At 41.1% G+C, this 24,964-nt stretch overlaps 1 protein-coding gene across 1 annotated transcript; it reads left to right on the forward strand.

The window, feature by feature from the left end:
• Nucleotides 1-3,011: 3,011 nt before the first annotated feature.
• On the forward strand, nucleotides 3,012-24,938 carry PLAC8B (placenta associated 8 B). Its single transcript, XM_003364673.5, has 5 exons — nucleotides 3,012-3,238; nucleotides 14,098-14,239; nucleotides 15,994-16,118; nucleotides 20,481-20,596; nucleotides 24,664-24,938. The coding sequence occupies exons 2-4, from the start codon at nucleotides 14,128-14,130 to the stop codon at nucleotides 20,583-20,585; spliced, it is 342 nt and encodes a 113-aa protein (XP_003364721.1). The 5' UTR covers nucleotides 3,012-3,238; nucleotides 14,098-14,127; the 3' UTR covers nucleotides 20,586-20,596; nucleotides 24,664-24,938.
• Nucleotides 24,939-24,964: the final 26 nt, after the last annotated feature.

A 24,964-nucleotide genomic window follows, 5' to 3' on the forward strand; every position in this document is an offset into this window, starting at 1 on the left:
GGGACCTGATACTTGTTTTGTTTTGTTTTTTTAGGAAGATTAGCCCTGAGCTAACTACTGCCAATCCTCCTCTTTTCACTGAGGAAGGCTGGCCCTGAGCTAACATCCGTGCCCATCTTCCTCTACTTTATATGTGGGATGCCTACCACAGCATGGCGTGCCAAGCGGTGCCATGTCTGCACCCGGGATCCGAACCAGTGAACCCTGGGCCGCCGAGAAGCGAAACATGCGAACTTAACCGCTGCGCCACCGGGCCAGCCCCAGGGACCTGATACTTGTGATTGGCACCTGAAATGAGGTAAGTCTTGTGGGACTGAGCCCTAAAACTATGGGTCTGATGCTAACTCCAAGTAGTTAACGTCAGAATTAAATTGAATTGAGGGACACCCAGTCGGTGTCAAAGAGAACTGGAGAATTGCTTTGTATGGCAAACCCCACACGTTTGGTGTCAGAAGTATTGTGAGTAAAAACAGCACAGAAGTACCCAATCCCAAGGGAGCTCTCCTGGATGGAGCAAAGACTGAATAAAATGAATGGTCTCCAGCGACATGGAACGATGGAAGTGAATCTTACGGATATGTATTGTCTGCCCCCAAAATTATGTGAAGTGACCTACTGAGTGGAAGAGAAAGAAAATAAACAAGATGACTTGAGGTTGAGCTAAGTATACCCCCCCCCCCGCCCCAAAAAGAAGCGTAATGGGGAATTACGTCAAGTAGGATTGTAGGAAAGGTCTCTCTGAACTGAGACCTGACAAGAGTCAAGGGAAGGACATTCTAGACAGAGGAAATAGCAAATGCAAAGGCTCTGAGGAGGAATGAGCTTTGTTTCAGGAACAGAAAGAATGCCAGTGTGAATGGAGAATGAACATGGTAGAATTTGGATTTTATTCCAAGTACAATAAAGCAATTGGAATGTTTTTGTCAGGGAATGACACAATTTGATTTACATTTTTAAAAGATCATCCTGGCTGCATTGTGGGGAATCTACTGTAGGAGGACAAGGGTGAAAGCAAGGAAACAATAAGGAGGTTTTTTGCAATAAGGAGGTTTTGCAATAGAGTATGAGAGTGGAGATGGAGAAGAGTGGATCGATTAGGCTTATGCTTTAGAGGTAAAACCAAGAGCTGATGGAAGGGACGGGCTGGTGAAAGATGACCTCCAGGCTTTTGGCTAAAACAATGAGTGGACTGTGGTACCAGTGACTGAGATGGAGAAGGTTAGGCGGTGTGTGTGACAGAGGATGGGAATCCAAAGGTTCAATAGGGACCTGTTAAGTTTGAGATGCCTATTAGACATTCAAAGGACCTGTAAAGTGGCCAGCTTTTCAGGCATGGACCCTATTTCAAATTTATCTCATTATCCCCATTAAGTCAAAGGTTTGGGTCAGCAAAGTAACCACTTGGCTTTCCTGATGACTCCTCCCTCTTCATCTTGGCTCATTCTATTTCACCTCTGCATTTCTACCAGTTCAAATCCCATCCTTTAAGGTTTACTTCTCACAGAATACACTTACTTTCCCAGCCCGCACTGACCCTCACCAATGGTTAATTCTTAGTACATTGTGTTCTGTCCACTTTTTCTAGTTGTCTGCAATATGGCAGCTTGTGTTCTTCTCCAGTTGCCCCCAACATCCCTCAAAGGGATGGGCTGGGTAGCTCAGCTCTTTTATTCCCCACTCTGGGTAGCGTAATGCTAAACACAGAGCTGATGTGATTTGACCCTCCCCTTCGTGATTCATTCGGGGCTGGGACCAGGGTGAGGCTAATAGAGTGCCTACGGGTGCAAAATTTAAGAAGACACTCACTCTTAGTGAAATTGCAGTGCCAAAGGATAAATATATTTTTTGATTCTGCTATGTAATGTATAGCCAATCCTGCCATGTACTGTATAGCCAATCCTGCCTTCCAAAAAGAGAGTGCCAATTTATAATGCCACCAAAAATTAACAAGTCTATCTATTTTGTAAAACCTTGTCAAGACTGGATGTGATCTTTGCGGGGGAAAAAAAAAAATGCCATCATTTCAGATTATGGTTGGTATCTCAAGCATCTTTCAGCGACATCAGTGTACGTATACTGAGCATTAAAATGGGCCAAACATTATCCATGATTCCCTAATGACTTTGGCAGGTAAGCCTTATTTTTCTAATTTTACAAGTGAAGAAACCAAAGCTCAGATTCTTGAGTTGACTTTCAGAGGCCACAGAGCTAACAAGTTGCACCACTAGGATTTTATCCCATGTCAGCTCAGCGACAAACTATGGCTCTTTTTACTACATCAAGTCCAATTTCCTTATACCATTTTTTTACGTTTGTACTTCTTCCTTTCAAAATCCTTGCTCATAATCTTTAGATTTCTGATTCTATAATTCAAACCTTTTGGAACTGAGAGTGGGAGCCTTCTCTCACAACCTCAGGTGGTTTGGAACAGCACATCTCTCCCAGCAGAGTAAGGCTGGTGTCAGGACCAGATGGTGAGAATGTGAGGCAGCACGCCGTGCAGGCGCCGGAGAGCACAGACGAGAGTCCCGTTTCAGCCAATTGCTACCTGCCACCTACTAGCCACTTAATGTTGCTGTGACTCAGTCTCCTCGCCAGTCACACGGGAGTAATAATTGTACCTACCCCACAGAATTGTGGGGAGAATTCAATAAATTAATACATGCAAAGCATTTAGAACGGTGCCTAACACTTAGTAAGCATTTAATCAATGCTTGAAAACAGAGGAGTTCAAAGAAGCAGGAGGCAAAGAAAAAAAAAGGAGAAATGGCTGATTAGGTATGGAATTCCAGACAGCCTGTTTTCTCCCAAATACTGTCTACAAGCTCCTCAACCAAAGATGGCAAGAAATAGACACTAAGTCATAATTACTTAGTGTATTAAAGGGAGAAAGTAAATTTTTTAAATTGGTAAGCTCTGCCAGGCATGTAAAACCAATCAAACTATCTAACGAATCAAATCTCTTCCCCCCTAAAAAGATACATGAGTGCACCTAGCACAACGTAGAAGGCACATACTTTTTCTGGCAAGAATCACTTTCATTTTCAAGAGAATAGAAACTTATCTCGAAAACATTTCTATCTCAGTTACACTGGCCAATAAAAACCCGTGAATCTGTTCTTTACCCTGCATACAGAAATGCAAACTCACTTCTTCTCCCCTTCAGTTATCTTTCACGTCTAGTGTGATTGTCTCCCAAACCACAAGATACTTCTTACTCGGGACCTGTTTCTTAACTGTAAGTACTTTAAAATTGTGCCCTTCTTTAAAAGCTTATCTTAGCACTGAAAAAAAAAAAAAAAAAGGTTTTCTTTAAAAGTATTTGATTTTCTTGTTTTTATTTCTAACATGCTGTGTTTTGAGCTTCAGCTGAAAGACCAATGTTTTCTTATCTAATTGCTTTAAATTTAGTCAAGTTCAACAAGTATATGCCAAATGTGTTAGGTGCCACGTTTTTCACGGTAGTGTAAGATAGCCTTGAATCCTCTGAACTACTGCTTTCAGCAGGAAATACATATGCGGTATTGTGCTTACTAACTTGATCATTAATTTCTTTCTTTATTTCGATACATACGAACGTTTACTTGTGCTGGTCTAATTTGTTTGTGCTTTGAAAATATGTCACTTGATTTTGTCCACTTGAAATGTTTAGAAACAAGAGATGGGATTTTGTAGATTTAGCTAAGGGATCATGAGAATCCTTGAATTTTCAGTGTGAAAGAAAGAAAAACAGACTAAAATGTTTCCAAATTAAATTCTGGGGTTTCATTTATGTCCATAAAGAAAGGGGTTACCCTTCTCATCTCACATTCGATAGCTTATGAAATAAGAGAGTAAGAAATGGAAATGTTTCCATCAAAGCAAAAACATTAAAATGTAACATCAATAAACACTAGACAGAAGAGGAAAATGCAAGCAATGGATTTAGTACTCAGACTGATTAATATTAATAAATATTATTAAGCTTCCTCAAAAGTGAGGTATTCCAAGGCAGAGGAGACAGACATAAGTTTAGTTCTAACTAAGACTAACGTATAAAGTTAGGATATTTAAAATGTGAGCCAAAACCTACAAAGTTTCCTGGCATTGAGGCCATTCCATGAAAGGAAGCTTCTAAAGAAAGGAGTTGTGGGCCTGGCAACGTGGCCGGGTGGTTAAAGTTCCGCGCTCTGCTCTGGCGGCCTGGGTTCACAGGTTCAGATCTTGGGCACGGATCTACACCACTCATCAGCCATGCTTTGGATGCATCTCACATAAAAAAAATAGAGGAAAATTGGCATAGATGTGAGCTCAGGACAAATCTTCCTCACCAAAAGAAAAAGAAAAGAAAGGAGTCATAATGTCATTCTTCAAAGCTCATCCACCAAGATTTCCATTGCAATTTCTCCTGCCTCCATTTTTCCTTCTTCCTGAGTGGTCCCCCGGCAACTTTTTTCATCACTCTCTGCTCCTGTGGGATCAAAGATGGCAGGAAATGAAACAGCTGTGTGGTCTCTCAGCGACGGGCAGAGCTACCGGCCGTGGAGAGGGACTTGCAGATGTCTCCTAACCCCTACCAAACCTAACACAGGCTTTTACACACATTGGGCGCCCGATAAATGTTTGCTGAATTGCATTGCATCTGTAGTACTCATAACAGAAAAGAAATTAAAAAGCCCAGGGCCATGGGTTACAAGGTGTGCTGTGCAAAGCCTCCGGCATTGGAATCTCCTGGGATACCAGGGCTCTGTGTGGGCAGGCAGAGAAGGGGCAAGCAGGACTAGTTCAGCCTGTGCCCCTGGGACATGTCGGAGGCCCTGGCACAGGTTGCATCTACCAGGAGAAAGGAAAACCATTTTTCTCATTCTCACCAAGCTGTGTCTACACAGAAGTGCCACCTTTCTCTACTTCACTTGGTACCACCCTATGGCATAGGAGCGGCGGTTTCCTGGACCCCAGCCCGTCCCATCTAAATCACAATCGTGGAGGATAGTGCCCAGGAATCTGCATGCTCTCCGTGGCTTTTATGCACAGTCAGCTTTGAGGACCACTGAATAGGTGAGACAGGATTGCAGATAAGGCCCAAGAAATTCTTAGAAACATCACTTGGCACTAAAGAGATTTCAGGGAAGTTGTTTGTTATCTGTCCCCCGCTCCTACTGTGGATCTCTCACCTCAAATGCCTAAGGTTAAAACTATTGGATGCTTCACGCCTGAAGCAAAGAGAATTGCACTTGTTGGGACATTCAGCATTCCTTTCTGTTTTATATTTTGTTGCAACTTAAAGGATTCCCAGAATTTTGAACTGATATTTAACCGGAGAGCTGCGTAACAGTGAGCACGTTTGCTTCCTCCTCTCAGTTTATAACTATCAAGCTATCTTTCCCCGAGTAAGAAATCTCACGTGAGAGGTTACAAGACCCTTTCCAGAAGAAGCTAAATTGGTCAGACGGAAGTTTGGGACGCTGGTTCCTCTAGTTCGGCTGGGCTGGGCTGGGCTGGGCTGGGCCGGGCTGGGTATAGCAGCCTTCCCCACCACTGTAGGTACCCTTCACCAGAGACTAATAACTCCTAACCGCGTGAGAAACCTCCCAGGGCCCCACGCTCTGCTCAGTTCCCTGTGTGTAAGTTTATAAAAAGCGTCCGGGCCCCCACAATTTCCCATATTCAAAGAGGAAGTTGGAAGTAGTGAAAGAAACGGAAACCTAGAGCTTTGACTGTTGGGCTGAAGACTGTTCAAGCCACTACACTACGGAAATAAACTTTTGATGAAAATAACAATAATAAATTTTCACATGTTGAAGTATACAGGCAAGCCGTTCCGGTTTAAATCTGATTTGGCCTAAAACTTGTTTTTCCCGGAGCAGCCTGACTTATAGCCCACAGAACATGCATTGCACATCTGCTTCCAGCATTTTCCCAAAGCAAAGAATGCACTCTTTAAAGATAGGGATTCAGGTCTCACTTCTCTGACGCCAATACCAGGACTTCTTTGAAGATAAGCTTTTCTTTCCAGAGAACCAAGGTCAAGTTGACCTGCTGTGAGTGTGCTAAACTGCAACAACACATTTCCTGGTGACTCTGGGGGGGAAAAAAATTGTATTCCCGTCATGCTTGATGTATGTTCTTTGCTCCGAAATGGTATATAACCCTGCCATAAACCACACTTTCCCGACCACTTTCTTCCCCAGGGAAGATAACAACTTCTGGGCTAGTCCTCAGCATTAGCTCATTCAGTATCTTTCTTATCTATAGATTGATTCTTGGTTATTCGCATCGACATTTCCATACAAAGTAACTGGCGGTCAGCACATGGATATTTCGGATGAAGCTGCTTGCTACAGAATAGACAGATTACTGTTGACCCGACTTCAAAGGCACTCAGAGAATGCTCAGGTCTGAAACTGCTATGAGGGCTAACAGCAGCCTATCTGAATACACAAATCCATACAGCGTTACAGTGAGCGAGGCCAGGCAGGCGAAGCAAAGGATGATTCTATAATTGCAGGAAGTTTTTATTCTGAAATCTTCACATTGCTGTCATTATATTAAAAATCACAGCGGAGACCTGAAAAATAAGTCAGTTAAATGAACATGTTCTTCCTCTGACAGAGACTGTGGAAAGGATATTCATTCAATCACTTAGCTGGTATTTATTGAGATACCAACTGGGTGCCAGGCCTTGGCTAGGGGCTAAGGGAAAAAAAGAAAATACAAACAGCTTTAGGATAATCAGCATGACGTCTTTACTTTTTGTTTTAGTCACTGAATCTGCTTTTTGTTTCCAAAATGAGTATTTCTTGTATTGATTATAAAAGGAATAATGTTAACTGTAAAAGATTTTTTCAGACAATACACAAAATTATAAAGATAAAAGTAAAAAATATCTATCAGCCAAATATCAAACCCAGAGATAACCACCCAGCATTCTGTTGTATAGTCTTTCATAACTTTTTCTGGTATTTGACTTTTTAAAGGAAATTTTGAAATATACACTTATTTTAGCATTTCCTGAAATGCCTCTTCTTCCTGGGCCCCAAATATGGGAAGTCATCACCCAAAACTATGGTTTCTATCATTTTAGAATTGGAGTTTGGGATCTGGGGAAGAACTGGACGCTAGTATGTCTGGCCATCTGAAGGCGTCCTGGGAAGAATGGCCATTGCTTAAGTGGTTCCCACGTAGCTTCCGATTAAGAAGGGAAATGGGCATTTGCCCCAGAAATAGAATCTAGGGCCCACTAAAAGGTGTAAAAATCGGTCGGGAAGTGATAGTTTCTGTCTTACTTCCCCATCAGAAGTAAGCTGCGCAGCCCACACCATCTGAAAACTTTTTTAAACCTGTGAACGGCTGGCGAGACTGGGCGCGCGGCGGGCGGGCGGGCAGGTGCGGGGAGGGAGCGGCGCCCCACCGTGTCCCCGACCTGCCCGCCCGCCCCCGTTCCCCGCGCGTCCCGCCCGCCGCGCGCCCGGCGGCCAGGGGGTCCCGCCGCGTCCGACGGTGGACCAGCCCGGCTCCCGGCGCCGCGGCCCCGCGGGCAGCCCCCTGGCGCTGGCCGGCCCCTGATCGCGCCGACCCTGCCCGTGGGCTCGGCGCCGGCTTCCCTGGACGGTCCCGGGCACAGCGGAGACGTGAGCGGACGGCGGGACGCGGGTGCCCGTGGGAAGACACCTCCCGCGCCCCGCCGCCGCTCGCCGTCACCAACCTGAGCGCCTAGCGGTCGGAGCCGATGAGAAGCCCACCGCGCCCTCCGCCGGCCCCCGCATCCGGGGAGGCCGCCCCTACCCCGTGCACCTAAACGGGGGCAGCTAGGCTCTCCGCGCTCCAAGGAGAACCGGAGGCTGCTCACCAGCACAGGGGTTGACAGCTCGACTCCCCCTGACGCCGACCCGCCCCTCCCCGCACACTCGGTCCTGCCGGGTCTCCGCCTCCTTGACCCTGCACCCTGGAAGGGAGCCGGAGCACGGCGCGCTCGGTTCCCGTCGCTCCATCACCCGGCGATTCTACCCTGCAGGCCAGGCTCCTCCTCCCCACGCGGACGCCCGCGAACGCTGCGCGCCGGGAGTGCTCAGGCCCCTGGTTTTGTGTTGGTTTCCTAGAACCTTCTTTCGCGTTGTTTTCTGACATCGGCAATGGTTCGCCTCTCTCTTGTGTTGTAAAAGAGCAGTAAAAGGCCGTCATGGTACCTCTTTAAAAATAAGGCAAAAATCAAAACCAAAAACCGCTTCCGTGTAAATCAAAGAGCAAACCTAATAAATTTAAAATAACTTTCAAGTACTCTGAATGCACTTTATGGTATTTTATATAAAAAAGAGAAATTTCTTTAGAATATTGCCTAAGAATTATAAGGGGGAAATGCACCCACGGTTCAAAAATATTATAATGGCTTTATTTACATTGTGTACTACTTGGATTGGGGAATGTATTTTTACAGCGTTTTTAACATTATTTTTGTAGTTTTCACTCTAAATCCTATGAGGCTCGCCTCTTCCCATATTCCTTTTTGTTTCGTTTTGTGTTTTAAAAAAATAATTTTAGATTTATTAAAAATGTAAAATTAGCACACAGACAGCAAGTAAAAGATGTTGGCCAGGATGCGGAGAAATTGGAAACTTCACACAAAACACAGTGGTCTTGGAAAACAGTTTGAAGCAGTTCTTCAAAATGCTAAGCATGGCCTTGGTAGTATAGTGGTGAGCACACTAGCCTTCCAAATGCTGAACAGAAAGTTACCATTTCGACCCAGCAATTCCACCTCTAGGTATATGCCCAAGTGAAATGAAACAAATGTCCACACAACAACCTGGACACAAACAGGAGCATTATTCATGATAACCAAAGAGTGGAAACAACTTAAATGTCCATCAACTGATAAATGGATAAACACAAAATGGTATATCCATACAATGGAATATTATTCAGCCATGAAAAAGTACTGATACATTCTACAACATGGATGAACCTTAAAAAATATTATGGTAAGTGAAGGAATGAATGTCTAGAATAAGTAAACCAATAGAGACAGAAAGCAGATTAGAGGTTGTTTGGAGCTAGGGGAGGTGAGGAGAAATGGGGGTGTTTTAGGGGAATGTGCTAAAATATTCAAAAATTAGATTATGGTCATGGATGTGCAGCAGTGAATATACTAAAATCGCTGACCTGTACATCTTAAATGAGTGAATTTTGTGGTATGTAAAATATATCTCAATAAAGCTATAAAAAAAAAACAGCACACAGAGTTCCCATATACCCTTCACCTAGTTTTCCTAATTCTTTGTCTTTTTTTTTTTTTTTGAGGAGGAGGAGGAGGAGGATTAGCCCTGAGCTAACATCTGCTGCCAATCCTCCTCTTTTTCCTGAGGAAGACTGGCCCTGAGCTAACATCCGTGCCCATCTTCCTCTACTTTATATGTGAGACGCCTACCACAGCATGGCTTGCCAAGAGGTGCCATGTCCGCACACGGGATCCAAACCAACAAACCCTGGGCTGCCGAAGCCGAACGTGTGCACTTAACTGCTGTGCCACCGGGCCGGCTCCCCTAATTCTTAATGTCTTATATAACCACACTACAAATAGTGAAACCAAGAATTTAATGTTGATAAACTACTAACTAATTAATCTACATATGTTATTCAAATTTTACCAATTGTTCCACCAATGTCCTGAGAAAGAAAAGAGCAGCCCTGGCCATCAGGAGCTGGCCTGGAGATATGTGCGAGGCTTTGGTGTTGCTGCAAGCTGGCCTGGTGCTCACACCAGGGTTTTGTTTGGGTTTTTTTCCATTGAGATATAATTGACATATAATATATTAGTTTCAGGAGTACTACCACATAGTAATGCAATATTTGTATATATTGCAAAATGATCACCACAATGTTTAGCTAACATCCATGACCACACAGAGTTACAAACATTTTTCCTTTTTTTGAAGAAGATGAGCCCTGGACTGACATCTACCGCCAACCCTCCGCTTTTTGCTGAGGAAGACTAGCCTTGAGCTTACATCCGTGCCTATCTTCCTCTACTTTTTTATATGTGGGACACCTGCCACAGCATGGCTTGACAAGCAGTGCATAGGTCTGCACCTGGGGTCCGAACTGGTGAACCCTGGGCCACCAAAGCGGAACGTGCACACTTAACCGTTGTGCCGCCGGGCCAGCCCAAACTTTTTTTCTTGTGATGAGAACTTCTAAGATCGACTCTTGTAGCAACTTTCAAATATACAATACAGTATTATTAACTACAGTCACCATGCGGTACCTTACACCCCCAGGACTTATTTATTTTGTAACCGGAAGTTGGTACCTTCTGACCACCTTCACCCATTTCAGCCACCCCCAGCTCCCCGAGTCTGGCAACCACCATTCTGTTCTCTGTTATCGATGAGCTCAGTGCTTGTTTTGTTCTGTTTTGTTTTAGATTCTACGTATTAGTGAGATCACACGTATTTGTCTTTCTCTGTCTGAGTTATTTCACTTAGCATGATGCCCTCAAGGTCCATCCATGTTGGTGATCACACCGGGTCTTGACGTTCTCCTCTTGCACACAAATGGTTTCACAGAGCATCAACATCAGATAAGGCTACTCTGTGACCCTGACCATCAAGATAAAAACACTGGCACTCCATAATGATATTTGAACTCAGATGAAGTTTAAACATTATCTAAGTCACAAAAGACCAAACACTTCCCTTTCCTGGCTAGCATGAGAGACTGCTGCTGTTTTACCCACTGCCGCGTTACCTCCCTATAGTGAGCCCTCTCTATAGCTAAGATTTATTAATGCAACCAACTATAGAATCGACTCCACTTTCTGGAGCATCTCTACTTCCTTGATCCTCCTCCAAATCACCCAACCAAAGCCTAAATCCTGTGAAAAGTCTTTTCTACCATCCTCTGACTGAGACACCCCGAAGTTCCCCCAGAGTGTGCCTTCTCCCTTGCTACAACAAGTAATGAATCCAACTTGTTCAACTACAGATGTGTTCTTCATGGTCTCTGGCTCGAGAGCACTGACAGTCTCTTTTCTGTTCAGGAGTCATTTCAGGATCCCAAATTGCATTTGGTTGCCATGTCTCCTTAGTCTCCTTCCATCTGGAGTATTTCCTCAGTCTTTATTTGTCTTTCATGATCTTGACACTTTTAAAGAGTATCGGCCAGTTATATTGCAATATATCCCTCCCTTTGTGTTTGTCTGATACTTTCTTGTGATTAGATCCTGATTATGCATTTTTGACAGGAATAACACAGAAGGGATGTTGTGTCCTTCAGTGCATAATAATGAAGAGGCACATGATGTTGATATGTTCCATTACTGGTAATATTAACTTTGATCACTTGGCTAAGATAGTGTCTGCCAGGTTTCTCCACTATAAAGTTGCTGTTTTCCCCTTTGTAATTAGTAAGTAACCTGTGGGGAGATACTTCGAGACCATGTAAATATCTTGTTTCTCATCATACTTTCAAAACCTACTAATTTTAGCGTCCATCCATGACTCTTACCTACAACAAATATTACTGTGGTGTTTGCCAAATGGTGATCTTGTATTTCCATCATTTCTTCTACATTCATTAATAGGAATTCTACCATAAAAAGCATTATCCTTTCTCCCTCATTTTAAAATTTATTCTTTTATTTACATCAGTATGGAATCATGGAAACTTATTTTAGTTGATGACGTATAATCCATTATTACCATTCTTTTGTTGATCAAAATGTCTTAGATTTGGCCATTGAGAGAGCCATCAAGTTGGCCCTGAGGTCCTGTCTCTAATCCATTTTTGAGCCCTTTTTTACTGTTTGGTCCCACAAGATGTTCCAGGCTCTTCTTGTCCTTTCCCTGCCCCAGGCCTGGAGTCAGTCATTTCTCCAATGAACTCTAGTTCTTTTTTGTAGGAAAATGGTATGTAGAAGCCAAGATTTGGGCACAAGGTGTGCTCATTGATACTGGGTTGTTGTCACTTCTAGATCCTCTCAATGGACAGACCTAGGAAGTATGTTTATGTATATGCACATATCTGTATCAACGTGTGTGTGTATGTAATGTAAAGCTGTTATTTGTTGCCTCAATGGCTCCCTGAGTTCTTGTTTTGAACTTTTATCTAGTTATTGCCCATTTCTGAGTACTCAGCCCAACATGTGTGTTCATAAGCTTTAACAGGACCTCCCCATCTTACCCATCCCTCCTTGCTGTGTTGACCTAGGTACTTTCAAATTACCCAGTGAGAATGTTTCCTGAATGCCACAAGCTACCTCACTTATGACCCTCAATAAAGGCATTTGCCCATGGGGTCCTTGCTCTGCTCTATCCCTACCTGCAGTTACCAAACTTCAGGCTTTTGGGTGACTTTGTGTGACCTTCTGGGCATGCCATGCTTCCCTCTTTATGACCTGTGAGTAGAATAAATCTTTTAATTAATTAATTAATTACATTTTTTGGCAAGGAAGATTGGCCCTGAGCTAACATCTGTGCCAATTTTCCTCTATTTTGCATGTGGGATGCCTCCACAGCATGGCTTGACGAGCGATGTGTACATCTGTGTCTGGGATTCAAACTCATGAACCCTGGGCCTCCGTAGCAGAGCACACGAACTTAACCACTATGCCACTGGGCTGGCCCCATCCGGTTGGTTTTAATTATCCATTTATGGGTTGACTTGATATGTGAAATATTAGCACAGTTCAAAGAGTCAGAGCCATACAAAAAGGTATGCTTAGAGAAGTGTCACCCCCATCCCTACTACTCCATTTCCATTCTCCCAACCTTTCCCCCATTTACTTGGAACGTAGCAAATTTCAGTTGTTTCTGCTTTATTCTTCCTGTAATTCTTATTGCACAATTGAACAGATACAAGTATGTTTTCCTGTATCCCTTTATTTCTTACATGAAGGATATCCTACAATAGATACTCTTTTGTGCATTGCTTTTTTCACTTAACAGTATATCCTGGAAATCATTCCATATGAGTTTATAGAGATTGTTCTCGTCCTTTTTTTTTGATAGCTGTGTAACACTCTGTTGTGTGGATGTACCATGGTTTATTCAAACACTCTCCCATATAGAAGCTTCTGGATTATTTACAATATTTTGCAAAAGCAATGCTGCTATGAATAACCTCATGCATATGTGTTTTGGCATTGTTGGAGGTATAGCTTCAGGATAAATTTCTAGAAGTGGGATCACTGGGTTCAATGGTAAGTGCATACATAGTTTGTTAAGCCAAAATTCCTTCCAACAACAGAATGGTTGTACCAGTTTGCATTCCCACTAGCAATATATTAGAGTGCCTGTTTGTCAAAGCCTTGCCAAAAGAATGTGCATACTTTTTAATTTTTGCCAATCTGACAAGTGTTTAATTTACATTTCTTAAATCTTGAGTGAATCTGAACTTTTCTTTTTAATACATTAAGGGTCGTTTTCATGTGTTCTTTTGTGAATTATCTGTTCTTCCCTTTTTGCTATTCTCTCAACCTTAGGGCTTTTCAATGTCTCTCATTTTAGAAGTTTTTTAAAATGCTTAAAGCCAGATTTTGTATTCTTTGTTTTGTACTTATAATAATTTTATTAAAACTTAAAAAAATACATGATGCTTGCATACTACACTTGCTAATGGGAAGGGAAGTACCTAGAGCTATTTTCTGATGGTAATGATGTTCAACAGATACAAACATTTAAAAGAACATTTTTAAGCTTCTTCATTCTTTATAAAAAAAAATTAAACTGGTTTTATCCTCATCCAAAATAACTGAGCATCCTTTGCATGAGGCCATTTTAAAGAAGCCTCTTCTCCATCATTTGCTACTTCTGACCTTTATCACACTTTGGTCATTTGTTGCCCTGTCGTGTGTGGTTACTAGGATACAAGGTCTAAAAACAGTACAAACCACCCTTTTCCACTCTCTTGCTCCAAAAGAAGCATCTGTTCCTTTAATCAGTTCAGTGAATTCCTTCCCCCCAGGGGCCCCAGTCCTCTGGGAAGTGGAGATAGAGATTGTGTTCTTCCAAGATAAACAAGCGACTTGATCTAAATTGCCTCACTCACCTGCAAAGAGAGTGCCTCAAAACAGGCTTCCAAGAGCAACCTCGAGGCAACTTACACCAACTTTCTCCTTTTCAGATCACAGCCATTTAAGACCCTGCATCGAAAATGCAAACTGCGGCGCCAGTGGTCATTGTGACTCAGCCTGGAAGTGGTCCTGTTTCCCAAACCTCCAACTGGCAGACAGGCATGTGCGACTGCTTCAGCGACTGCGGTGTCTGTAAGTGCTGGGAAAAGTGCCCCCTGAGCTGGGGGAGGTGGATCACTGAAGACCACACCTTCCCCCGTTCTTCCCTTACGGACAGTAAAAGTTCCTGACCTACTGCAGAGCACCTGCCTGTCAGGCAGCGAGGATGTTCAGAAAAAAGGCCCCTGCTGATTAGAGGTTGATGCTTCCCCAGCTCTTCAAAGAATAGTCTTACTCCTCAAATAAGTTGTGGGCTTAACAGTATAAAAGCTGATGATTCTAACAATGAACAGTCCTGGCCTAATGATTATAAATAGACCATACATTAAATTAAAAGAGATATTTCAAGTCTAACTTGATTTAAAAAAATGGAACACTTTTCTTGTCACACATAAATTAGACTCACTTTCTGGTTATATTGTGCCCAGTGCACCACGGAGAGTTTTTGTCCATGGTTTCAGCATGAGCTCAGAGAAGAATTATTGTAACTTGTACATTTAGGCTTTTTATATATCTGAGAATAAAGAATTCTAAAGGCAATTAGCTTCTCATTGGGAAAAATATCTCTGACTCTGCTTTGTTCTTTTTTTATGAGATCTAAGTGAACGTGGGAAAGGAAGTTTGGGGGCGCGATGGGGGTGTCAGAGAGGATCAAAGCACTTTGTTCTCGACACCAACCAAGAAACAAATAAACCTGCCTACAAAAAAATTTCCTCTGAAGTTTATTTGCCTGCTCAAGTCTGCATAGTGTTCTGAGACAAGGAAAGAAAATACATTAACCTTTAACGTACCAGTGAAATTGAAATTTGGAATGGAGTAGATAATTACAGTGAAAAACATAGAGGGAAATCATTCCCTGGGAAATGGAATAGTTGGGTCTGGTTATTCACTCTCATTGTCTTGCTGGATGCCCTGGGGTGATGGCTTACATATCTAAGGGCATTAGTTCAACATCTACAAATCATAGGGATAATTAGACTACATTACTAAAACCCTCTAAAGATGAACATTTTAATCTTCCGGCCACCAGTGAGTGAATTATAAGTTCTAATATGAGCTTAATTGCTTCAAGGCAGGGTTTCTTAATTGTAGATCTGACCAAATAATTCAGCCTTCTTGCAGTATTTCAGTGGTTCCTCCTGACTTTCATAACCACCTCTGAGCACTCACAGTTCTTCATCGTCCCATCCCCAACCTGCCTCATCCTCTGGCTTCATCCCCATCCCATCCCTGGCTTCCAGCCATATTGAATGAACACCAGCCATTGCCAAGACTTTCCAAGTTATCTCAAAGAGGCTCTTTTCCCTTTTGTCCACCTGTAAAATTCCTAATTATCTTTCAATATTTGGATCAAGAAGCATTTCCGTCTCTGAGCCTTGAAGTTCCCATTTCTGTGGGGGGCCCCTTGGCATCTTAAGTAACTTTGTGTTGGGGAAATTTTCCTACTACCTGACTTCCCGACCAGACTTCAGAGAGAGGCATTGTCAGTACTGAGGATAATCTCTGGAATATGGCTCACTTTCAGTGAATTATTCAATAAATGGATGAAGGTAGCACTACAAAAAGCATACATACTTTCCAAGGTGCGTTCATTCCTGAAGTGATTGGGTGAGGAGAAGGGAGAAGCTGCTGCAACACTGAACAAAAGCATTGAGGATGGACTCAGCAGCAGGGTATGTGGCAAGGGCCTCATGGTTTGGACTGTCGAAATTCATGAAAGCAAACTAACTTTCAACTGTAGTGGGGGCAGAGTGGAGTAACTTTTCCCTCTGGTTTCGTGTGTCCAGGTTTCTGTGGCACCTTTTGTTTCATGTGCCTTGCGTGTCAAGTTGCATCTGATATGAATGAATGCTGTCTCTGTGGAACAAGTGTCGCGATGAGGACCCTCTACCGGACCCGATATGGCATCCCTGTGAGTCTCTTACAATATTGTATCATTGAAATATGCACCTGCATTCAAAATAGTTGTTATAAGCATGGAGGCCATGGGGAGGAGTTTCCTAGCATGTGCAACCTTGTATTCAGTTGATGTAGCAATAGATTCTCTAGTTATGTGACCTCCTTCTGGGTTTCTGTTGAAAACCCTAGAAAATAGACAACTCATATTTGCAACATATGTCAGACAATGGAAGAGGATTATTCAGAACCTATTATGCCCCAGATACCTTACATATGCTACCTCACTTGATCCTTGCACCATCCCTGTAAAGTGGGTAGGTCCACCACATCTTCCAGAGGACTTTAAAGTTTTAAGAGGTGGAGTAACTCACCCAAAGATATGCACTGGTGGTAGAGTCAGTATTCAATTCTAACTTTCCACGCGAGCATGCTCTGTTCCACCATAAGCATCACTGTATGTAACAGGAGAATGTATTAGTCAGGGTTCTCCAGAGAAACAAAACCAGAAGGAGATACGGATGATGATATAGGTAGATATGGATATAAATATAGATATAGATGATGACACAGGTGATGATATAGATAGACACAGATATGCAAAGAGAAAGATTTTAAGGAATTGGCTCATTTGATCGTGGGGGCTGGCAAGTCCAAAAAGCAGGGTAGTTTGGCAGGCTGGGCAGAGGTGCAGTCGGAGTCCCAGTGCAGCCTCCTGGCAGGATTCCTTTTTGCTCGGGGGAAGTCAATCTTTTCCTATTACGGCCTTCAACTGATTGGATGAAGGTAATCTGCTTCACTCAAAGTTTACTGATTTAAATGCTAATCTCATCTTAAAAATACTTTCACAGAAACATCTAGAATAGAGTTTGGCCAAATATCTGGTTACTGTAGCCTGGCCAAGTTGACACATAAAATTAACCATCACAGGGAATAAATGAATAGGCAGAATATTTTAGGAACTTATTTTATTTCATTGAAATTATTTTATTTTTTCATTTAAAAATATTTATTCATTTTTTAATTACCAAATAATAAATGTTATAGATAATTTTATGACAGATTCAAACACAGAAGTATATAAAGAAGTGAAAATCTAACCTCTTTATGCCCAATTCCACTACTCAGTGATAAACTTTATTAATAATTTAGTGTGAAATCTCTTTCAGGTTTTTTTCTATGCCTATAAGGCATGTAAACAGAGATTAGATGTAGCTATAGATATAGATATCCACACATGGGGTTTTGGCTTTGCTGGGCTCTTTTGTTTTATTTTTGTTTTTAAAAAACGAGATTAGGGGTCTGTCCAGTGGCACAGCCGTTAAGTTTGCACGTTCTGCTTCGGTGGTCCAGGGTTTGCCAGTTCGGATCCTGGGTGCAGATCTACACACGGCTTATGAAGCCATGCTGTGGCAGGTGTCCCACATATAAAGTAGAGGAAGATGGGCACTGATGTCAGCTCAGAGCCAGTCTTCCTCAGCAAAAAGCAGAGGATTGGCGGCAGATGCTAGCTCAGGGCTAATCTTCCTTAAAAAAAAAGGGGAGGATTATACTATACTGTAACTTGTTTTCTTTTTTCCACTTAACATACAGTGGACCCACTATATTTTGGCAATACAGATTCTTTTTAATGTCTGCATAGTATTCCATCACATGGCTAATTTACTTAATCATTTCCTTATTGATGAAAGGTTAAATAATATTGCAGTTTAAATAGTTGTGCATATGATTTTGCATGTGCACTGGTATTTTTGTAGCAGTGTCCTAGATTAGATTGATAGATCATAAGGTATGCACATTCAAAATGTGAAAGATACTGTGAAATATTCCTCCAAAAAGATTGTATATTATAGTCCATTAACATTATATGTGTGCCAGTATTAGGTAATATTTTTTTCACATTTTGCCTATGAGAGAGGCAAAAATTGTATTTCATTGTTGTTTTAGTTTAATTCTTATTAGTTAGATCAAGCAACTTTTTGAAAATTTATTGTGCTTTTGCATTTCTTATATAAATTATCTGTACATATCCCTTGTTCATTGTTTTATTGGGTTCTTTGTCTTTTCTTTCTGATTTGAGGGAGCTCTTTTATTTATTATGCTATCATTGTTTATTATGAAAGTTAGCAAGTTTTTTAAAGGCTTAGTACATAATTTTTTTAAATGCTTCTTAGGAGTTTGAAAATTTAGTAACAGTCTGAAACTAAAACTTTATTTGGTTTTTACAAAATTTGGAAGATTGGATGGAAAAGGAAGAAATGAAGGCACTCTAAAGAGCTTATCTTGTTGGACATTGATAAATAAATTAAATTTTTCTCTTCATTTTTATAAAAACAAGCTTATTGAGTTATAACTGACTTACAATAGACTACATATATTTAAAGTATATAAGCGGTAAGTTTAGACATACGTATGTACCCATGACAACATCCTCACAGTCAAGATAGTGAACGCATTCATCACCCCCAAAACTTTACTCACACCCCTTTGTAACCCTTCTTTCCTGCGTCTCCCCTCTTCCCCAAGTAACCCCCGACATGCTTTCTGTGACTATAGATTAGTTTGCATTTTCTACAGTTTTCTATAATAGAACAATACAGTGTGCACTCTTTTGTCTAGTTTCTTTCTCTTGGTATAATTATTTTGAGATTCATCCAAGTTAATGTGTTGCATACACTTAAAATTTGTTAAAAGGGTACATCTCATGTTAAGTGTTTCTAACACAATAAAATAAAATTAGAAAAAATATATTTAGATGGCAAATAAGCACATAAAAAGATGTTCAACATCATTAGTCATTGAAGAAATGCAAATTAAAACCACAATGAGATACCACTACACACTTACTAGAATGGTTAAAATTAATCAGACTAAACTCCATTAAGTGTTGGCAAATATGGAGGAACTGAAACTCTCATGCAGCGCTGGTGGGAATGTAAAATGCAGTTTCTTAAAAAGTTAAAGATGGGGGCCGGCCCCGTGGCCAAGTGGGTAAATTTGTGCACTCTGCTTCGGCGGCTGAGGTTCACGGGTTCAGACCCCAGGTGTGGACCTCCTCCACTCATTAGCCATGCTATGGAGGCATCCCACATACAAAGCAGAAGAAGACTGGCACGGACGTTAGCTCAGGGCTAATCTTCCTCAAGACAAAAAGAAAATAGGAAGATTGGCAATGGATGTTAGCTCAGGGCAAATATTGCTCACAAAAAAAAAAAAAGTTAAAGCTATACCTACCAATTGACCGAGCCAGTCTACTCCTAGATATTTACCCAAGGAAATACATATCCATGCCAAGACTTGACAAGAAACATTCAGAGCAGTTTTGCTTGTAATAGGCAAAATCTAAAAACAACCCAAACGTCCCCCAGCAGGTGAGTGGATAAACAAATTATGATATATCCATATAATTGAATACTACTCAGCAATAAAAAGGAATGAACTATTGATACACCCAACAACTTGGATGAATCTCAGCATAAGTATAATTTTAAGTTGTGGGTAAAAATTAAAGGGTAATCACCAATAGGATGAAAATAAGTTGGGGAACATCTAAAACTACTAAAGAGAACAAAAGGAAGAGGAAAGAGCTATAGTTATATGTCATTTTGATAAAATCCATATTCAGTGCTTACATTTTGATGCCTGTGTTTGCTCTTCAGAGCTGAGTCATGTAGTGGCCTATGATTGCTTTTCCTGCTAAACTTTGTTTTTCCTAGTATTAATAACTCTTGCCTTTTTCATTAGGAGTTTTCCACTTACCAATGAGTAATTCAACTCCAAACTCCTTCCCAGTTTTCTAAATCTCTTCTCAACACATTCAACAACACATCAGGATTCTACCATTTTCGTCTTCTTGATGAAATCGCTCACTGACCTGCTACTCTTTGAACTAGTTGCTCTCCAGTCCTGGAGCTTAGCTCTCACCCTGGGATCTCCTCACCATGACCCTGGAGATTGCATGAGCCTCTCAGCTGTGTTGGACTCCTATTTCCTATATCCCGTCTCTTCTTCTTTCTTGGTTTCCTCCCACCTTTTGGTGGAGGCATCCTCTTAGAAGCTTCCTGAGACAGGGAAGGGGTGTGGGAGAAAAGAATTTTGAGATTTTACTTCCTGAAACTCTATTTTACTCTTATATTGATAGTTTGGTTGGATATCTTCTATTTTCAATATTACAAAGTATAGGAAACATTTGATATCATAAAAAGAGACAGGAGTTATAGGAAAAATTAATTAACATTTTCTTAAATGTATCCATCCAAACTCTGAATTCAAAGGATCAGCACCTCCTACTTCTCTTCAAAACATCTTGAAAATCCACAAGCGTTAATTCTCAAATAAGTGGATTTTACATTTCTATTTTTTTTATATTTTCAAACAGGGATCCATTTGTGATGACTTTATGGTGACCCTTTGCTGTCCTCAGTGTTCTCTTTGCCAAATCAAGAGAGATATCAACAGAAGGAGAGCGATGAATATGTTCTAAAAAAATTAATGGTAAGTCCCAGCATCCATGGATTTTTTAGAAATAGAATTAAGGGCTTTGTAAATGATGCATTATTTTGGATAATAATTCAATAATAACAATTCTTTAAGTCTTTCAAATATCTTAATATAAAGATTGATTTTGATTTCTTTTCATGGAGAAGACAGCTATATTAGCTTGTGTGGGCTGCCATAACAAAACATCACAGCCTGGGTGGCTTAAGCAAGAGGAATGTATTTCTCACAGTTCTGGAGGGTGGGAAATCCAGGATAGAGATGTGGGCCAATTCAGTTCCTCAGTGAGGGCTCTCATCCTAGCTTGCAGATGGCCACCTTCTTGCTGTGTCCTCAAATGATGGAGAGAAAGTGATCTTATGAGGACAGTAGTCTCATCAAGGAGGCCTCACCTATTATCTTCCAAAGGCCCCACCTCCTAAAACCATCACATTGGGGGTTAGGGTTTCAATATGTGAGTTTTGGGGGGACACAAATATTCAGTCCATAATAATAGCTCTATCTTTTGAAACCATATTTTAGTAAATAAAGGGACAGTGACTTTTCTAGGCTTCTCCCAAATTCTGCTGGTGTATTAAATGAAGCACTCACAACTTGTAAAATACCAGAGTATGGTGAGATACAAAAGAAGTGTACACATGCTCCCTTCCAAGACAAATTGACAAAAGACACTGGTAAATTACAAAGTAGTAGAGCAAATGAAAATTATATATTATGTATTATTTAGATTGATTGTGGCATAAAGCATTTATCAATCATGAGGTGAAGTTAAACAGATAAGTCCTATTGGAGAGGGTGAACTTTGGAAAGAGTGGATACAGAATACAAAATATTTGGAAATGTGATATAGAATTTCGCCATCTGAAATTCGATCAAGTCATTTCCAACTAATTTTTCCACGAGTCTCAGAATTAATTACTGAAGATGTAGTAAAGTAGACATCAACATGATTTTTGTCAGTCTTGTCTAGAATATATCTTAAGTATGGAAAGAAAACAATTTTTCCATTCTTTGCAATATCTCACTTCCTTTCTCAAGTGAATGAGAACTCTGTATAAGTTAACAAAAATAACTCTTGGAAGATACATATTAAAAAGGCATTTATTTAGCAAATAATGTATCAAGTACCTAGTGCTATGCAGGAACTGCTAGGTGCTGTGGGAGTCAAAAGTAAATATGCTGGTTCTCTTGTCCTTAGAGACTTTATACTCAAAGAGAGGGGATTAGAGAAGTGCTTAAATAAATTAATGCCTTTAAACAAAGTGCTATTTTATGTTCAGAGGAAGAAAAGATCATATTCTGTGAGATGCATAACTGAAACTTTCTGGAAAGAAGTGGTTTTTGATTCTAAAGAGGAAGTATCAGCGTCACAATGGGAAATAGCACTGAAATTGTGATAATCCAAGGATTTAATGAAGAGTACTCACAGCCCTATGGTCTAGCAGTTAAGATTGGGTGCTCTCACTGCCATGGCCTGGGTTTGATTCCCAGTCAGGGAACTACACCACCCGTCTGTCGGTTGCCCTACTGTGGCGGCTGTGTGTTGCTGTGATGCTGGAGCTATACCACCGGTATTTCAAATACCAGTAGGGTCACCCATGGTGGGCAGGTTTCAGCAGAGCTTCCAGACTAGACAGACTAGGAAGAAGGACTTGACCATGACCACTCTGGCCATCCACTTCCCAGGGGAAAAAAAACTGGGCGTGAAAACCCTCTGAATAGCAGCAGAGCATTGTGTGATGTAGTGTTGGAAGATGCGAGGTTCAGCTCTGCTCTACACAAGGTCACTAGGAGTTGGAATCAACTATGATGTGAGGTGTAGGGAAATGACAAGGGATGGTACAGCAACCTGGGCTAGCAACAACTGAACTGTTACCACCCCTAGGCCTCAGCCAAGAGAGGAAGGAGCAGTTACGTGAATCCCAAAGGAGAGACCTGTGTGAAGCCCACCTTGCGAGGAACAGTAACCTCTCAATAACCTCTCAATAGAGAGACAAGAGCAGCCTGAGGCAACCCCATACGATAGGAAGGAGTCAAGGGAAAAATTACCCTGACCTCACTTTCTGATGTCCTTCTGGGCTTCCCTTTGGTTGAACCCACCAGGAGGGCGGAGGGCAGAAAAGTATTCCTGTGGTCCCCAGGTCAGCCTCCCAGGGCACAGAGCAGAGCAGACAAGGGTGGAAATGGATCAAATGGGCAAACAGACCTGTGACACAAGATGTGATCTTGATTGATTAATAGAAATGCATGTTGCTTCTAATCAGCAACAACATCAGGCAAACTAAGGAGGCAAAAAAAGGGAAAACATCTTTATCAGCTTAGGTCCAACTTGGTGGGAACATATGATCTAAGTAGGAGAATAATGAGAACTGAAAGATTTTAAAAAGTGAGTTGGGGGCTTTGGCATGCAATGTCACGAATACTAGGCTAATGATTTGGCCTTCCTTTTTGGTAAGCAATGGGGAGTTACTGAGGCTTTAAGTAAGGGAGTAAATAGAGCTATACTTTAGGAAAACCAATCTGATAATGGTATATAGCACAGACTGGACAGGATGAGGTCAGAAGCAAAGATGTGGAGTTAGACCATTTCAACACTGTTCATTTAAACAGATAGATGAGACAATTTGGATGAAATATCTACTCACACATACATAATAATGAAACATGACATCTGAACTATTTTTTTTCTTAACCTCAGAGAAATGATCTTACTGTTTCTTTGAACTGCTTTGAAGTAAAATAGCTTTGTGGTCTTGACTCTGGCTCATCAACTCGGACCCTCCATCATTCAATGACAATAAACCTTTAGATATACAAATACCTGAAATGGAAGAATTAAGACACAAGGATCAAAGAATAACATGATTTATGTTAAAAAAAAAAAAATAGATTGAGACAAAAGGATATAGGAACCAATTGAAAAAGCTCCCAATAGCCAATACTGGAAAAATTTGAGTAACAAAATAAGGTAGTATTGGATTATAACCCAAAGTGTAAAGTAAATATCTATGAATCCATACCGATATAAATAAATGATTAAATAAATAAATGGGGTAGAACAAATTTCCCAGAAGTACAGAAGAATTCCAAATAATTTATGTAGATACTCCTCCCTCAAGGTGATGGAGCGTAATTCCCCACTCGTTAAGTGTAGGTTTGCATAGTGACTTCCTTTCAAAGAGTCTGGTATGAAAAGGAGGGGAAAGGAACTTGACAATGGAGAAAGCTGGAAAAACTACCTCAGCCAGGTGATCAAAGTTAACATCATCAGTGATGTCATGTTGACAGCAGGGACCGCTGAAATGATGGGATGAGAATGGCACTTTGCCTTTGTGGGCTTCCTCTCAAAACCCCCGAGCTCCAGTCTAACCATGAGAAAAACGTTAGACGAACCCAAACAGAGACCCATTCTACAAAATACCCAAGTAGTTCCTCAAAACTGTTAAGGTCACTCAAAACAAGGAAAGTCTGAGAAACCATCACAGTTTAGAGGAGCCTAGGGAAACATGACGACTCTGCATGTGTGTGCTGTCCTGGATGGGATCCTGGGACAGAAAAAGGACGTTAGGTAAAAACTGAGGAATCTAAATATAGATTTTGATTAGTAATAATATATCAACATTCGCTCATTTATAGTGACAAACCTCCCATAGTAAGATGTTAACCAATAGGGAAACTGGTGCAGAGTATATGGGAACTCTCTATACTATCTTTGCAACGTTTTGGTGAATATAAAATTCTAAAATTACATGCTTATTAAAAATAAAAAAGTTGGGCCGGCCTGGTGGTGCAGCAGTTAAGTTTGCACGTTCCGCTTTGGTGGCCTGTGGTTCACTGGTTCAGAGCCTGGGTGCGGACATGGCCCCGCTTGGCAAGCCATGCTGTGGCAGGCGTCCTACATATAAAGTAGAGCAAGATGGGCACGGATGTTAGCTCAGCGCCAGTCTTCCTCAGCAAAAAGAGGATTGGCAGCAGATGTTAGCTCAGGGCTAATCTTCCTCAAAAAAATAAATAAAAACGTAGATTGAGAAAATTCCAACCTATTCTTTGTGTATGCCTTCTAGGTGAAGCGCTCTGATGGAAGCACCTAAAATCAGCAGGCACCTCTTCAGCTTGAGTACTTCTCTACCTTTTGCAACTGAAATATGATAGATGAGTTTAATCACAACGATGGGATAAAAAAAAAAGAAACTTTTACTTATTTTAAATGAATATTCCTTTAGTTTTGCTAAATGGTCCAGCTTAGTTTCTCCTTGCTTTCATATTATTATATTTTCTGGCTTATAAATTTTGTATTACATTTAAAATATAAACCAAATAAAGGATTTTACTAACATGATTCTGTTTCTTTGCTCTTAATAAAGT

The sequence above is a fragment of the Equus caballus genome, chromosome 3, assembly GCF_041296265.1.
Source record: "Equus caballus isolate H_3958 breed thoroughbred chromosome 3, TB-T2T, whole genome shotgun sequence".
Taxonomy (NCBI): Eukaryota; Metazoa; Chordata; class Mammalia; order Perissodactyla; family Equidae; genus Equus; species Equus caballus.